This window comes from Artemia franciscana, unplaced genomic scaffold, assembly GCF_032884065.1.
Source record: "Artemia franciscana unplaced genomic scaffold, ASM3288406v1 Scaffold_601, whole genome shotgun sequence".
Classification (NCBI taxonomy): domain Eukaryota; kingdom Metazoa; phylum Arthropoda; class Branchiopoda; order Anostraca; family Artemiidae; genus Artemia; species Artemia franciscana.
Window position 1 is genome coordinate 69,919 of NW_027066312.1, and position 17,778 is coordinate 87,696.

The 17,778-nt window shown below is 36.2% G+C and overlaps 1 protein-coding gene across 1 annotated transcript in view; it reads right to left on the reverse strand.

Moving 5' to 3' along the window:
* Window positions 1–17,778, reverse strand: part of LOC136043439 (kinesin-like protein KIF20B) — an 82,915-nt gene that overhangs the window by 31,500 nt on the left and 33,637 nt on the right. The window contains exon 4 of the mRNA XM_065728356.1: window positions 12,083–12,399. Coding sequence (XP_065584428.1) covers window positions 12,083–12,341 — 259 coding nt within the window. The 5' untranslated portion in view covers window positions 12,342–12,399. The remainder of the gene's footprint in view (window positions 1–12,082; window positions 12,400–17,778) is intronic.

Here is a 17,778-nt window from a genome sequence, read left to right on the forward strand (position 1 = left end):
GAGTGAGATAAACTAAATCTATAATGAGCAATATAATAGATTCTTAATTGAAGATAATAATAATCAAACGAAAACTGAGTCAAGACGGTCTGATTCACCAAAGCTATTAGAAAAAAATAGAAAATTTAGAGTACCTCAGAAAATCTCACCCAACGTGAAAATTAGAGTTTAATTTAAGAATAATTTTTTTCTACTTGCCTGTCATTAATAAATTTTTCCAAGAAAACTTGCAGACATCCAATTGAAATATTATTATGATATCAATCAGTTTGGTGCTTTTGCTCGTCTATCCTCAGTTTCTGAGTTTAACCTCAGTCTCAGAGACTTTTAGTAAACATTAAAGATATCATAAATATAGCCTAAGTAGCCAAACATTATAATTGCCTAATATCCTAAATATCCTGATAGCCTAAAGGCACCAGGATACCCCACGTTTTTTTTTGTAGGATAGGACACATATAGTATATCTATATCATATACTTTTAATGGCGAGATCTATTTTTATCTGTTTAGAATATTATTAAATAAATTTTTTTTTCAACTGAGAGTAAGGAGCATTATCAAAACTTGAAACGAGCAGAAATTATTACATTTATGAAAATGGTTACCCTTCCTCAAGATACTTACACACTTTAATAAGTATAAATATATTGGGAAATTTTCCATTATAATGGAAGAACCGAGCGTACTGAACCTGAAAGAACCTCAACACAACTATTCCATTTTAATTCAAAATCAACGGACTCGGTCGAGGCCTTCGGCCTCGACCCCGTTTATGTTTTCCATTATAATGGAAGAACCGAGCGTGCTGAACCTGAAAAACCTCAACACAACTATTCCATTTTAATTCAAGTCTGGTTGCAGACTCTTTATACTTACTAAAGTGTTTTATAGAACTTTAAGAGCTTTATTATTCTAATTAAACGGTCGTTGTGTTTTAAGAGTCGTTCTTAAAGAATTCGGACACAAAGTCAAAATTTAGCGTTAAGAACGAGGTTTTGAGGAGGGCCAATCTTTTTCCTATACACAATATTTTTTGTTCGTTTAAATTTATGGTATTGCTCCTTACTTTCAGTTGAAACAAACTTTTCCTAATTTAATTTCTGATCATTTTTAAATAATGTCGAAAAATCCGGCACCTCCTCTACAGAAAATTCCTTCCTCCCACTGAAAATTCAAGCATAAAATGTTCTTTCGAAATGACAAAAAGTCCCCCCCCCTTAAAAAAATAAAAAAGGAAAGCTGAGAGCTCATATGGCACTTGTGACGAAATCGGAATTGCCAAGAGCTCATATGACATGAGCTGTAGCAAAATTCTAAGAATCAATAGATTGATTTAAAAGGAAAGTCAGAGGCTTAATGCTGGTCAGTATTTAAAATAAGAGCTCTGAGTCACGAGGTCTTCCTAAATATCAAAATACATTTAGATCCAATAACCCACTCGTAAGTTAAAAATACCTCAATTTTTCTAATTTTTCCTCTCCCTTCAGTCCCCCAGATGGTCGAATCCGGGAAAACAGCTTCATCAATTCAATTTGTGCAGCTCCCGGACACGCAAACCAATTTCTATCGTCCTAGCGCGTCCAGAAGCACCAAACTCGCCAAAGCACTGAACCCCACCCCCTAACTCCCCTAAAGAGAGCCAATCCAGTCCGGTTACATCATTCACGAATCTACGACATTTGCTCATTCTACCCACCAAGTTTCATCCCGATATCTCCACTCTAAGCGTTTTCCAAGATTTCCGGTTTCCCCCTCCAACTCCCCCCAATGTCAACAGATCTGGTCGAAATTTCAAATAAAAGTTCTGAGACATGAGTTCCTTCTAAATATGAAATTTCATTAAGATCCGGTCATCCGTTCTTATGTTAAAAATACCTCAATTTTCTAATTTTTTCAAATTAACAACCTCAAGCTCCTCCAAAGAAAACGGAGCCATTCCAATTATGTCAATCGCCTACCTATAGCTTGTAGGTCTACTTATCCTTCCCATCAAGTTTGATCCCAATCTCTCCACTCTAAGCGTTTTCCAAGATTTCTGGTTTCCAAGATTTCCGCTCCCCCACCAAACCCTCTATGTACCCGGATCCGATTCGAATTGAAAATGGAGCATCTGAGACATAAGATTCTTCTAAATATGTATAGTTTTATTATAGTTCTATATATATATATATATATATATATATATATATATATAGTTCTATACATGTATAAGTTTCATTAAGATCCGATCACCCATTCGTAAGATACCTCGATTTTCACGTTTTCCGAAAATTCTGGTTTCCCCCTTCAGCATCCCCTAATGTCGCCGGATCTGGAGAGTTTTAAAGAACAAGATCCTTCTAAATATCAAATTTCATTAAGATCCGATCACTCCTTCGTAAGTTAAAAATACCTCATTTTTTCTAATTTTTTAGAATTAAACCTCTCTCCTAAACTCCCCCAAAGAGAGTAGATCCGAACCAGTTATGTCAATCACGTATCTAGGATTTGTGCTTATTTTTCCCACCAAGTTTCATCCCAATCCCTCCACTCTAAGCGTTTTCCAAGATTTTCGGTCCCCCCCCCCAATCTTACCGGATCCGGTTGGGAATTAAAATAAGAGCACTGAGACACGATACCCTTCCAAGCATCAAATCTCATTAAGATTCGATCATCCGTTCGAAGTTAAAATACCTCATTTTTTTCTAGTTTTTCTAGTTTAACGTCCCCTCACTCCCCTCCAGAATACCGAATCGAGGAAACGACAATTTCTAATTTAATCTGGTCTGGCTTCTGATACGCCTGCCAAATTTCATCGTCCTAGCTTAACTGGAAGTGCCTAAACTAGCAAAACCGGGACAGACAGACAGACCGATCGACAGAATTTACGATCACTATATGTCACTTGGTAGATACCAAGTGCCATAGAAAATCAGTGAACTTTCCAATAACAAATGCTATACATGACAATGGGCAAACTTCATGACTTATAGACCGTTCCCCAGTGGCTGTGGGGTCAAGTTATCCCCAGAGGCATATTTACTGAGCTTTTCAACTATGCTGAATAAAATGGGTATCTTAGAATTTAGAAGATTTTGATAGGTCGACTTTGAGAGAAAAATAGGGCCAGGAGGGGCTAGTTGCCCTCCTTAGATTCTAGGGGCTAGAATCTAATCAGGCCATTTTCTAGCCCTCAAGATCTTTTGCAATAACCTTTGTGTTTCTGACAGGAAAAGCCGGCAATCGATTGACGCAGGGCCACCTGGCCTCAGATGTAAACATTTGTAAGTTGCAGCATTTTTTCAAATGTAACACATGGTCTGATCTTCGTGCGGACGTACATAAATTTTGATATTTTGTTTGGCATTTTTGTATATTTTCATTTTTGAGTATATTTGGTGATTGGTGATTGGCATCACCCTCTTCGAACAGGCGTATTAGTATGCTGCTTTTCCAATTAAGTTTTCTATAGGGTGTTGGCTTGTGAGATGTTTCAAACAGGCTAAATTGGCTACTTAGGTCTACTTTTGCAGTATTAGCAGAGTTTCTAATAAGTTTTCTTATTCATTTAAATTCTCAAAGGTGTTTTCTATAGGGTGTTGGCTTGTGAGATGTTTCAAACAGGCTAAATTGGCTACTTAGGTCTACTTTTGCAGTATTAGCAGAGTCTCTAATAAGTTTTCTTCTTCATTTCAATTCTCAAAGGTGTTTTCTATAGGGTGTTGGCTTGTGAGATGTTTCAAACAGGCTAAATTGGCTACTTAGGTCTACCTTTGCAGTATTAGCAGAGTTTCTAATAAGTTTTTTTATTCATTTTAATTATCAAAGGTGTTTTCTATAGGGTGTTGGCTTGGGAGATGTTTCAAACAGGCAAAATTGGCTACTTAGGTCTACTTTTGCAGTACTAGCAGGGTTTCTAATAAGCTTCCTTCTTAATTTAAATTCTCAAAGGTGTTTTCTATAAGGTGCAGCTTGTGAGGTGTTGCAATCAGGCCAAATGGGCTATTTATTAGTTAATTATTAGTTAACATGCTAGGTTTTGGTAGAGGACAATAGAGCTTTTTTGTGTTTTCTTTATTTTAGGGTATAAATTAAAAGGAAAGTTGTACTTTATTACAATTATTAATTAGTTGCAATAGTTAGTTAATTATTAGTTTGCATGCTAGGTTTTAGCAGAGGACAACAGAGCTTGTATATGTTATTTTTGTCCTTTACTTTATAGTCTAAATTAAAGTAAAGTTGCAATTTACTGCAACTATTTATTAGTTGAATTAGTTAGTTAATTATTAGATAATCATGCTAGGTTTTGGTGGAGGACAACAGATAGGGGAATGCCCTACAGATAGGTAGAGTAGCTCCATAGGAGGCTTAGACCAAGTAGGACCTTGTCTCAGTGGGGCCCATAATAGAAACTGGGAAACCCTCCCCTGGGGGTCATAATTACAGGTGGAGGAGGAAGAAGGCCCCTCAAATGTACACTCAGCAGGGACAACTGCCGTGTTCACACGTCAGATGAGTTACAAACCTTCTCCCAGTAATGGGTTAAATTGCATGGTGAAGCAGAACACCATCGTGGGAGGATCCTCGATAGGAGGACAACTGCGGCAGGGCGTAAGATCCAGATTTATGGACAACGGCCTCTGTAAAGGGCTGCCTCGACCCTTTCGGGGTACCTGCAAGACTGGGAAACTTGCGGTCAACTTTTCCCACTTGAGGAGTGGCGCCCCTCGAGGAAATTATAGCCTAGTAAACAACACAGCACTCGTACGGCATTCTGATTATTGGATAATTTTCTGGGCTTGGTTTGTTTTGATGGGCGTTTTCGGGCTGAGAAACCTCTTCCTAGCTAATTTATCTACTATGGGCTGCCTCCCCGTAGTAGCATAATATTTGCAGGCATGAATATATAATGAGTCGGAGGTAATAGGCTTGGGACTGTCTGTGCAGGATTTCGACTCTTGTTGATATTTAAATAAAAAAAAACAAGTTTTTTTAACTGGAAGTAAGGAGCGACATTAAACCTTAAAACGCACAGAAATTACTTCGTATATGAAAGAGGCTGCTACCTCATCAACGCCCCGTTCTTTACGCTAAAGTTTGACTCTTTCTCTCAATTCTTCTTTTTAAAACAGTAAAAAATTTTAGCGTAAAGAGCGGGGCGTTGATGAGGTAGGAGCCTCTTTCATATACGAAGTAATTTCTGTGCGTTTTAAGGTTTAATGTCGCTCCTTACTTCCAGTTAAAAAAACTTGTTTTTTTTTTTATTTAATTTCTGAACGTTTTTGAATCAATGCATGTTTTGATTTTGGCTTTCCGCAGAGGAATAATCAAAACGAAACTTGCATATTTTTTTTTTTTTTTTTGCTAAATAGCTTTCTCGTAATTTTGATCGAATGATTTTGAGAAAAAAAGAGCAGGGGGACGAAGCCTAGTTGCCCTCCGATTTCTTGGTTAATTAAAAAAGCAACTAGAACTTTTAATTTTTTACGAATATTTTTATTGGTAAAAGATTTACGTAACTTATAAATTAGCTTACGTAAAGAACTTTTGTATTCTCATATTTTTATTACATATATGAGGGGATTCGCCCCATCGTCAGTACCTCGCTCTTTACACTAAAGCTTAAATTTTATCCCAATTCATTAAGAATGACCCCTGAATCTCAAAAGCTGTAGAATAAATAGTTGAAATTACTAAAAATACTTTAGCGCAAAGAGCGAGGTATTAGAAGGAGGTGAGCCCCTCATATGGGTAATAATTTCTGTTTGTTTTAAGTTTTATTGCTGTTCCTTACTTCCAGCTAAAAAAGCTTTTTCACATTTATTTTTTAATTGTTTTTTTTTTAAATAATTCTAGTAAATCCTGCTCTCCCTTCATGGAAATTTTCTTCTCCCATGACAAATTCTGGATGGAAAGTTTCCCCAGCATATCCCTCTCTTCTCAACCCCTCCCCCCAACCAAAAAAATCCTCCTAAAAACGCCTGTATACTTCCAATAACTATTACTATATGTAAGCACAGGCCAAAGTTTGTAACTTGTTGCCCCTCCCACGGGGACTGTGGGGGAGCAATTCGTCCTCAAAGACATAGTTATAAGGTTTTTCGACTACACTGAATAAAATGGCTATCTCAGAATTTTAATCCGTTGACTTTGGGAAAATAATTAGCGTGGGAGGGAGCCTAGGTGCCCTCCAATTTTTTTGGTCACTTAAAAAGGGCACTAAACCTTTTCATTTCCGTTAGAATGAGCCCTCTTGCAACACTCTAGGACAACTGGGTCGATACGATCACCCCTGGGAAAAAAAACAAAAAACAAAAAAATAAAAATAAAAAAATAAACACGCATCCGTGATCTGCCTTGTGGCAAAAAATGCAAAATTCTACATTTTTGTAGATAGGGGCTCGAAACTTCAACAGTAGGGTTCTCTGATACGCTGAATCTGATGGTGTGATTTTCGTTAAGATTCCATGACTTTTAGGGGGTGTTTCCCCCTATTTTCTAAAATAACACAAATTTTCTCAGGCTCGTAACTTTTGATGGGTAAGACTAAACTTGATGAAACTTATATATTTAAAATCAGCATTAAAATTCGATTCTTTTGATGTAGCTATTGGTATCAAAATTCCATTTTTTAGAATTTTGGTTACTATTGAGCCGGGTCGCTCCTTACTACAGTTCGTTACCACGAACTGTTTGAGAAGAGCATCGCCAAGTGCTGAAAACCATGTTGTGACCAAGATGGGCCCAGGATTGCACAATGCCTCCAACTTACTGGAGGTCCCAGGGACTTCTTGCTGTCCGGTTCTAAGCCGGCTTAAGCGCTTTGGTGTAGACTTGAGAAGATATGTTGGTCCCCATCCTGCACTGGTATCCGGGATCACTTCTTTTCTTGAGGCCAAAATAATTTCAAAGATTTAAAGAACATGAAAATTGGAACTTGGAATATTACGACGTTAAAAAATGACTATCACGTCGACATTTTGACTGACGAATTCAGACGGTTTGAACTGGATTTATTAGGAGTTTCAGAAACTCATATCCCAGGGGTAGGAAACATGAAATTAGGTGACATAGAACTTGTTTACTCAGGCAGGAAGGATGAGGTACATAGACAGGGAGTAGGGCTCATGATGAATAAGGAAGCTGCTAAGTCTTGTTTAGGCTGGGAATGTATTAATAATAGAATACTAATTGCTCATTTTATGACTAAAAAGTTTAGGGTATCAGTTATAGTAGCATATGCCCTCATTGAACCAACTGATGGAGATACTAGTGACTCAGATGAATTTTACTTACAGTTACAGGAGCAAATAGACAGGGTACCAGGTAGAAATATGGTGTTTTTGCTAGGACATTTTAATGCCCAGGTTGATAGAAAAAGGGATAGATGGTATTCTAGCCTAGGTAAATTTGGTGTAGGAAAAGAAAACAGTAATGGCTATAGGCTTTTGCAATTTTGTAGGTATAACAACCTAGTTATAACCAATACGGTGTTTGGTCACAAAATGGCACATAGGTTGACATGGTATTCACGTGATGGTAAGACAGCAAACCTTATTGATTATGTTATTGTAAACAGAAGACTAGCAGGATCAATACAAGATACTAGGGTGTATAGGAGTGCCGTTATTGATGTTAAAAGTAAAGATCACCATCTAGTAGTGTCTAAGGTTAATTTAAAGCTGAAATTTCGGAAGGGTAACTCCCTCCCGGAAAGTTATGATGTTGGTAGACTTCAGGATGAAAATTTGAGAAAAAAAAAATTCCAGGAACAGTTGAGTAGTAAACTTGGGGGTTTAAAATTTGACAATGTGGAAGATGGATGGAATAATTTCAGAAAAACAATTTGTGAAGTTGCTGATGGTGTCCTAGGGAAGAGTGCTAAGACTGCAACTAGGAATATTAGTGAAAAAGCTTTAGGTTTAATAGAGAGTAGAAGGGGTTTGTATAAGAATTATCTGAGTGATAGGTCATATGAAAACAAAAGGAATGTAAAGAAAGTGGAGAAAGCATTAAAATATGAACTAAGGAGATGTGAAGTGGAGGCGATGGATAAAATTGCTGAGGATCTGGAAGATGCGGCTAGACAGCATAATAGTAATTATACTGGCATGTTAATAAATTGAAAGGGAGTAGCCAATCTGGACTAGTCCCAGTTAAAGATAGAAATGGGGCCACAATTAGTGATAAGGAAAAAGTTAAAGAAAGATGGATGGAACATTTTGAGAATGTGCTAAACCGAGATACAGTTGCAGGAAAAGATATAGATGAAAATGAAAAAGTTTGTGATACCTTAGATGTGAAGGAAGATTTGTTTTTTGAGGAAGAATTAGCGACATTAGTAAAAGGATTAAAAAATAATAAGGCCCCAGGTGCTGATAGTATGATTAATGAGCTTCTTAAATATGGTGGCTCTGAGGTTAGAAATAAGCTACTGAAGATTATAAACATGATTTTTGAAAAAGGGGAAGTACCCAATGATTTTAGAAAAACCTTAATTAAACCACTGTATAAGAAAGGTGACAAGAGTGAGTGTCGTAATTATCGAGGCATTAGTCTGGTCTTTGTTGGTAACAAATTACTGAGTAATATGATACTTTTTAGACTGAGACATGCTGTAGACAAAGTTTTAAGGGAAGAACAATGCGGTTTTACAAAAGGTAGAGGATGTGTCGACCATGTTTTCACTCTTAGGTTAATAATTGAGAAGTCCCTTCGATGTCAAACACATTTGGTCCTTAGTTTTATCGATTATGAGCAAGCTTTCTATTATGTTGATAGAACAGCGTTAACAAAGGACTTATCGTTATATGGTATACCAGAAAAATACATTAAAGTGATTTGCGCTATGTACGAGAATAATACTGCTGCGGTTAAGGTAGGAAATGAGGTTAGCAACTGGTTTTGTATTAAATCAGGAGTTAAGCAGGGTTGTGTTCTATCCCCCTTTATATGGATCATTTTGATGGACTTCGTCTTAAGGAGCACAGGAAAGGCAATTGGAGACAATGGAATCAAATGGGGAGGAAGAACGCTCCTGGACTTAGATTATGCTGATGATTTAAGCATATTAGATGAAAGTGTGAGCAAAATGAATGAATTTTTAGAGGTTTTACGAGTTCAGGGTGCTAAAATAGGCTTGAAAATTAATGTTAAGAAGACTAAGTCACTAAGGCTAGGAATAAGTGAAGATGAACAGGTGACATTAGGTAACGAAAAGATTGATCAGGTTGGGAGCTTCAGTTACCTTAGTAGTATTATTAGTAAAGATGGTGGGAGAAGTGAAGATGTTAAAAGTAGAATAGCTAAAGCTCGGGGTGTTTTTTCACAGTTAAAAAAAGTTTGGAAGAATAGAAAGATAAGTCTACAAACCAAGATTAGAATATTGGAAGCTACAGTGATGACAGTGGTCAAATATGGCTCTGAAGCATGGGCACTCTGAAAAGCAGATGAAAATTTACTAGATGTTTTCCAGAGAAATTGCCTACGGATTGTTCTGGGTACCCGACTGACAGACCGTATTTCAAACAGTAGGTTGTACGAAAAGTGTGGTTCAATCCCGCTTTCTGGGGCTATAATGAAAAAAAGGTTGAGATGGCTAGGCCACGTTCTACGGATGAAGGATGACAGATTACCGAAGATTGTCCTTTTTGGCCAACCGTCTGGGGCTACACGGAAAGCAGGTCGTCCTTGTCTGGGTTGGGAGGATGTCATAAATAAAGATTTAAAGGAAATGGGAACTTCCTGGGAGGGTGTAAAGAGGGAGGCTTTAAATAGATTAGGTTAGAGGATGAGCGTGCGTAGCTGTGTTGGCCTCAGGCGGCTTGGTGCTTCAGTGAGTTATTAGTAGTAGTAGTAGTAATTATACCCTCTAATGATAAATTTATAGTTAAATGTATTTGAGAGATTTTCTCGCCCAAAATCCGGTGTGTTGAATTGTCTCCGTGTACACATAAAACGTAAATTTGAGAAAGCCCTCAAGCAGCATCGTACAAGTGAATATACAGAGAGTAATCAACGATCCATGTCGTCTATGGAAAGATCGCGTGAAAGACCACCAAGAAACACCCTTAGTCCATGGAATGTGACCCAAAATACTGGCGAGCCTACTTTACGAGCAAATTTAGTGCCCCACATCCCAGTGTAGCAAGGCCATATATCGAATTCGAGTCTTCCGGACGTTACCGTAACTGTTTCGGATGTAACTGCAAATGTCTTTAAGTTGAGACGCACGGAGTTGACGGTTTATGTGCACTTTACCTGGTGAATGGTATTCGTCTTTTGTATGAAACATTATTGAACCAGATCATATTCGCAGTCGGCGTTGTGCCCGATGTTTTCTGTAGAAGACAACTTACACCTATCCTGAAAAAATGGAAGCCAGCTAATATATACTCCTCCTATCGCCCAAAAACTGTGTCGCCAGTTTTATGTAAGCTTTCTGAAACGCTTATATTGCCAAATGTTAGAAACGATTGCTAAACCACAAGTTTGGCTTTGCAATAGGCCTTGGTTGCGCTGATGCTCTGTTCGCCCTTGCTGCTATTTTGTCTGATTCTCAGGCAACGGGTGACCCATTAGCTATTGGTTCTTTTTATGTAAGCAGGCCGCTTTACTCGTCCGTGCATGCGCAAATCCTTTTAGAAGCGGCTAAATTACAAGGGCTAAATCTGTGTATTGTCAGAGCTGTGTATTTATTGTATGTACAATAGCCTTAGAGCGCAAATTAAAATACCCTCAAGTCCGGCTGAATCCGTTGTTGTACCGGTTCGTAAAGGGGTCAGGCAAGGCTCAGTTGTGTCTCTGAGTTTGTATAACAATAGCGTTCTGCCGGCACAAGCCCAGGTAGCTACGTCATGTGTTTCAAAAGGGAACGATGTTTCGTTGATGGCGTATGCTGACGACCTACTTAATTTGAACAGGTCTGCCGATCGACTATCGAAGAATTTTGATGTTTTGAGTAGGGATTATAATAAAATAGGTTTATCATTTAATGTGTCTAAATAAGCCGCACTGTTTTTCTACTCGGGGTATTACAAGGAAGAAATTCCTTTAGGCAAATCAGCTGTTAAGCCATGTGAGAGCATTACCTACCTAAGTTTACCAATCGGTCAAAGCCTCTACTCGACAGCCACGTTGCTTGTGCGACATGTAGAGGAAAAAATCCAGATTTCTTACGGATCAATCATCAGTAACAGACATCGATTCTGCTGTAGATATCTTGCGTCGCTGCATAATGCCATTGCCCCATATGTACTGTATATGGCACCTTTTTGGAATTATGTGTCGTCCTCCGTGGATGAGGAACTCGTATATCATGCATAATTGCGGAGAGTCCGATTCAACAGTTTGCATTAACCGGGTCGTAGAGAGTATCCTGGAAAAGGCTAAGGGAAGAACGAACCCATGTCTAGCTATCATGTGTCAGAAGTTTGGTTAGTGTACATACTATGCGTATACTTATAATTATGTTCGTAGTGTGATTTTCTTTTCCTTTGCCATTCGTACTCCGATGTAATTCCAGCGAATTTTCGGGTAATAAAAGTACTTAGTTACTTACTTTCTCCAGGTAAAATACAGAATTTCATATTTTTGCAGACAAGCGCTTGAAATTTCTACTACAGAGTTCTCGGGTACGTTGAATCTGATGGTGTGATATTCATTAAGATTCCTTGACTTTTAAGGTGTCCCCTCCTCCTTTTCGAAAATCAAGCAAATTTCCTCAGGCTCATAGCTTTTGATGGGTTACACTAGATTAATGAATTTTATATATTTAGAATCAGCATAATAATTCAAATTATTATATATGCCAAAAAATTTTTGGCATATCTGTTAATATCAAAATTCCGTGTTTTAGAGTTTCGGTTACTATTGAGCCATGTCGCTCTTTACTTACACTTCGTTACCACGAACTATTTGATTTTTGTTTTTATGCGCATTTCTGTTGTTTACTTGTGTTTACGAGCGGAGGGGAGGGGGAATTTCACCCCCTATAGGTGTTTACTGGCTAATGTTCCTTCTAAATCGATCAAGCGTATATCATTGTTTATCTCCTTATAAATTCTGGTATATTTTCTATTCACTAAGAGCAAGTAAATACCTGTGGCAACACTTGATCGAAAGCTAAAAGGCCCTTCTGTTGAACTGAGTCTCGCTGTGGAATTAAAACCAGGGTTGAAGGACATTAAGGTGGATCGTCTCTTCTCAAGCAAACTGGATACCCTTTTCCTTTTAATTGGATTTAGCGGCATCTGCAGCCTTTTTCTGGGGATCTCTACCTTCTGGGCCAAAGCGGCAAACTTTAGCACGTGCATAGTTTCTTCAATGAGCCTCGAGTCGGGGGAAATATTGACAATCATTGTTGTTTTCGAGTCGCCATTGAAATATCTGTGTAAAACACAGGTCAACTTTGAATCCCTGAAAAAAAAAGAATTAAATTTAAATTGGTAAGTTGAAGTGTAGAAATACGTAAAATTAACTACGTATTTTCTGCTTAGTTTTTATAGTAATGAATCAATAATAGAAAGGACATCTATAAAATCTATAAGAGAAAGTTAATTTTAATTTTAATCAATAATATATAATCTAATTTATCTATAATTTAGTTATTTAATCTATAAAAACATCTATAAAATAATGAATTTAGTCTCTAAACTAAATCTATAATAGAAAGGGCTTTCCAGAACCGTTGGTGAAGCATAAGGCTTTGAGTCGACGTTTCAGTTCCTATGTCTTTTTTTTATGGGATAAGTAGTAAGATTGTCATCTAACCTTGCTGCAATGGGGATCGAACCCTCGACCCCGGTGATCTATAAAAATATGTATAAAAACACTAATTTAATCCTTAATCTGTAAAAGAAAGGGTTTTCCAGAACCATTGGTGAAGCATGAGGAGTTGATTCGACGTTCCAGTTCTTTTTTTTACAGGGACAAGCAGTAAGATTGTCATCCAACCTTGCTGCGGCAGGGATTGAGCCCTCAGCCCTGTTCTGCCAAGCAGTACAATGTGCTATACTAAGGTCTTGGATTTATTGTAATCAAATAAATTCTTAAATAATTTCTGACACAACTTTGGATAATCATGACAAACAAAAAATCCATAAAGATGGGATTGCTCTACGCCTTTGCAGCCTTTTATAGCTATCCGGTTGCCCGATTACGAAAATGGTTGTCCACAATTTGTCATTCCCTTCTGCGAACACAAGCTTCATATTTTTTATTCACTTACCCTTTCATCGCCGCTTTGAAAGGGTCCTTATTTTAGTTTAAGTGTTTATTTTGATGATTAGTTTTCATATTGTCCTTTGGACTTGTATCCGAATTTTAATTATTATTGTGCACTGAGGACGGTTGAGCGGAGGTTTCAACCAAAATTTTTGCATAAATTTTCTTCTTTTTTTCACTGGCTGTTATTGTCCTAGTTTCTCTCTTCTTTGCGATTTTTTATTTTGTCATGTGTCATGTGTATTGTCATGTGTTTGGCCAGTGTAGTCTTGAAGATTATTTATAAATTTTATTACCATGCACATACGCAGAGCTATCTAGGCCAGCTTTACAGATCAACAATTTCAAATGTTTTCTCAGGGCCTTTCCTAGGATTGGCGTCCCCGGAGGCAAAATTCACCGTACCTCACCTTGCCCTTACTTCTAAATAAAGACAATAAATTTTAAGAGCTAGGAACTAACTTGAATTAGTTAAACACATCGTATATATGATTTTTTTTTCAACTAATCTATAACCTTGTATAATCTAAGCCTCTCGGAAACCCATGATCCACAGCAGTCCACGGATCATTGAGCACTATTTTACTATTTTCGAGGGTCCAACTTTAACGCAGAAAAAATTATAATACATAAAAATAAATTGATAAAACCAAAATAAAATGAATCTTTCGAGAATAGAAAAAAAATAGATAAACAGGGTAATATTAGTACGGTAAAAAAAGTTGCAGCAATGGTAATACTCTCCAAATAAATTTTAACATTATTAGGCGTGCGGCATATGTTGTTCTTTCAGTTGTAGAGTAGGACCGGTAAAGACCGCATTCCAGTGGAAATCTTGCTATCCTTCTTCTCGCTCCTGTGGCGGACTGAAAGTTTTTCCAACGAACAGTCCGTTCTCTAATCCCATTCTCTAACGGGAATCACAGTGAGTCTTCAAGAAAAAACAAAAACTACAATTACAGAGGCATCCATCTTCTTTAAATTCCTTTAAAGCTCTTTCTGACTATTATGCTAGGGAGACTCCATACGGCCCTTTGTACCCAATTTAAGGAAGAATAGCATGGATTTCACCAAATTGTTGCTGTTTCAACCTTATCTTTACTCTTTACATAATGTTGGATGAGTCGAAGAATAGTGAAACGGTTTCTATGCTAATATAATTATTTCACAGTTACATTAGTAGGAAAATCATTATAATTCAAAACTAATATTATCATGGATAAACAAAAATCATAAAAGAGGTTATTTCGAGATGTGTCGACTGAAAAGCATGGATGTGTAAAACAAATGGTGACGAACTTACATGTACTTTCCAACAGTTCGTGGTAACGCACTGTAGTAAGGAGTGACCCGGCTCAATGGTAAACGAAGCTCTAAAAAATTGAATTTTGATACTAATAGATACATCAACAGAATTGGATTTTTATGATGATTTTAAATGTATAGGTTTCATCAAATTCAGTGTGACCTATCAAAAGTTATTAAAAGGCGTTCTTATAGAAATCAGAAGATTATCAGAAAGTTTTGTGCCACTGATATTATTTTTGTTTATAAAAAAACTCTATGCTAGTTGCCTGTCAACGCTTGGGTCCTTACCACCCTTTGATTAGACTGTATTAATTGTATTGTTTGTGTTATTTTGTTTTTCTTTCCTTAATGTTTTTACTCCGCTTAAATTGTCAAAACAAGCGGGTAACAAATAAATTATTATTATTATTATTTCGTTTATCTACCTTAGTCTATTTTTTTCGGTTCCAATTATTATTCTTTTATTTGTTTTTTTTTTATGAAGTGTTTGCTAGTTACGGTCATTGTGCGAATAAGATTTTATCTTGTCAAACGTTCCTTTATTACAATTTTCAGATGGAGATAGAAATTTATGATGTGCCTTATACAAATCTAAACAGCAACACTTCCTGATTGCATTTGATATTTAAAATTAAACAGCTTGATAGTTGATATTCAATATTTGATGTTTCGAGTTTTATATTTCGATATTTTTTACTTTAAAATTCAATATTTAAAATTCAATATTTTGATAGTTCATATTCAATATTCGATATTTTGATGTTTCAAGTTTAACATTTCGATATTTTTCCCTGGTTTCATTTTTTTCATCTATCTAGATTAGTATATTTTCTTTTAGCTTTTTTATTGCTCTATTTTTTATACGCTAAACACAAGTTTGGCAGTGTTTGAAACTAACGGCCATTGTGAGAACAAAATTTATCATGTCTCAATTCCCCCTTTTCACAATTTTTCAGGTGGGAATAAAAAACTTGCGATATGCTTCTACAAATCTAAACCGCAGTAGTTCCCGATCCCATTCCATATTCCAAATGCGTGTCGTTCGCCAATCAACCAAAGATGGCAGTGTTGGCAAAATTCATCAAATTGCTTTCTGTGACCTGGCCGGAGCTGAAAGAACAGCCAAAGCACAATCAAAAGGAGAACGGCTGCAGGAAGCATGCATGATAAATCTATCATTGGCTACTTTGCACCATGTAATGGACGCTTTGAGATATAATGCAAAAGCCAAAATTAAAAAACCCCTGAGAATAAGGTGTGTTTTTAAAGCTTTCCCCATTTTTTATAAGGTTTTCCTCTCTTTTTATTTCCCTTCTTTTTTATTATAAGTTTATTGTTAGGGAAATGAATATAATAGGAAAATAGTCAAGACTTTTTTTTTTTTAATTAAAAAGGAAAATCTAAAAGGGAAAGAGAAAAATGCGCTTGAATGAGGAAATATCCTTACTTGATTGCCAACCAACCAAGTGAAATCTGGCGAAAAATGGGGTAGAAAATTTCTTTATCGAATAGCTTTCTAATTTTATAAAAACTAGATATTTTAATGAAACCATGTAACGAATTTCTAAGCATTTTTTTTAAAGGATTTTGTAAAAATTGTTTTAAAAGCTTCGTTTAAACGATTCTTTTAAACTGTTTTAAAACGAATATCTAAATACTTTAGCGAAAGTAGTATAGCTGACTGAGTAAAACTTTTTTTTTGCATCAGTTCAAATATCAATTCCAGGGCAGTTGCCCCCCACCCCAATAATTAGTTTAATTTCTTTCTTTAGAAGATTGAAGAAGATTTGTTCGGAAAGCGATAGTTTATCATAATAAAATATCCACAAAACAGCTGAGGGCAGCCATGATCCTGAATAGTAATTGCAAACACACTTAATTCAAGTCTCTGGATCAAATTTTTAGCCAGGCTTAAATTTAGATACTGTCCTGAACTTGAACCATGCATTTATAAAATTAAATTCTGATATTTTAGCATTACTAGTATTTTACAATGATGGACTAGAATAGATTTAAGACAAGTATTTAGACGAGGGGCCCTCTCTCTCTCTCTCTCTCTCTTTCTCTCTCTCTCTCTCTCTCTCTTTCTCTCTCTCTCTCTCTCTCTCTCTCTCTCTCTCTCTCTCTCTCTCTCTCTCTCTCTCTCTCTTTTCTCTCTCTCTCTCTTTCTCTTTTTTTCTTTTTTTTTATTATTATTAAGTAGGTGTTCAAAACAGTTGATGTTTGTATCTTTCAAAAAGTCGTTGTTTGTAATTGCTGGCTGAGTCTGGCTATCTGGCTAAAATTTGGCTGGCTAAAATCTCGCCGATGATGCAGGATTGTAGTTGGTAACAATATTTTTAAAATTTATTTTGGTTTCCAAATTATTTTGGACAAACTTATTATGTTGTCCGTTTCTTTTGTTCTCCTAAACTTCATGCTTGTTTTTCAGTGTAATCAGATTTCAGATCTTTGCTTGTAAGTTCGGTTACATCTTTATATTTTGAAGAAATATGTTGCTTAATATCAAAGTCCTGACGTTGATTATGCCTGTAAATATTAAATAAAAAGTAAGTTTTTTAACTGAAAATAAGGGGCTACATTAAAACTTAAAACGAATAGAAATTACTCCGCATAGCAAGAGGCTGTTCCCTCCTCAATGCCTCGCTCTTTACGCTAAAGTTTGACTCTTTCTCTCAAATTTACTTTTTGAAACAGTAAAATACTTTAACGTAAAGAGTGGGGCATTGAGGAAGGAACAGCCCCTTTCATATATGGAGTAATTTCTGTTCGTTTTAAGTTTTAATGTAGTTCCTTACTTTCAGTTATAAAGAAACTTGTTTTTTTATTTAATTTCTGGACGTTTTTGAATTAATAAATGATTTTTATTGGATAAATGGCTTTCTCTTAGTTTTGATTTGACGATTTTGTAAAAAAGGGGTAGGGGAGAAGGCCTAGTTGCCCTCCAGTCTTTTGGTTACTTAAAAAGGCAACTAGGACTTTTATTTTGTACGAACGTTTTTATTAGTAAAAAAATATACGTAACTAACGAATTAACTTACATAACGAGCTTTTAAATTCCTATTTTTTACTACGGATATGTGAGGGTTTGTCCCCTCGTTAATACCTTGCTCTTTACACTAAAGTTTAAATTTTGTCACTAAAAATTTTGTCAGACTAAAGCTTAAAATGTTGCTTAATGAAATAGAGAAATATGAAGAAGTATGAGTCTTGACGTTGATTATGCCTGTAAATATCAAATAAAAAAAACTTTTTTAACTGATA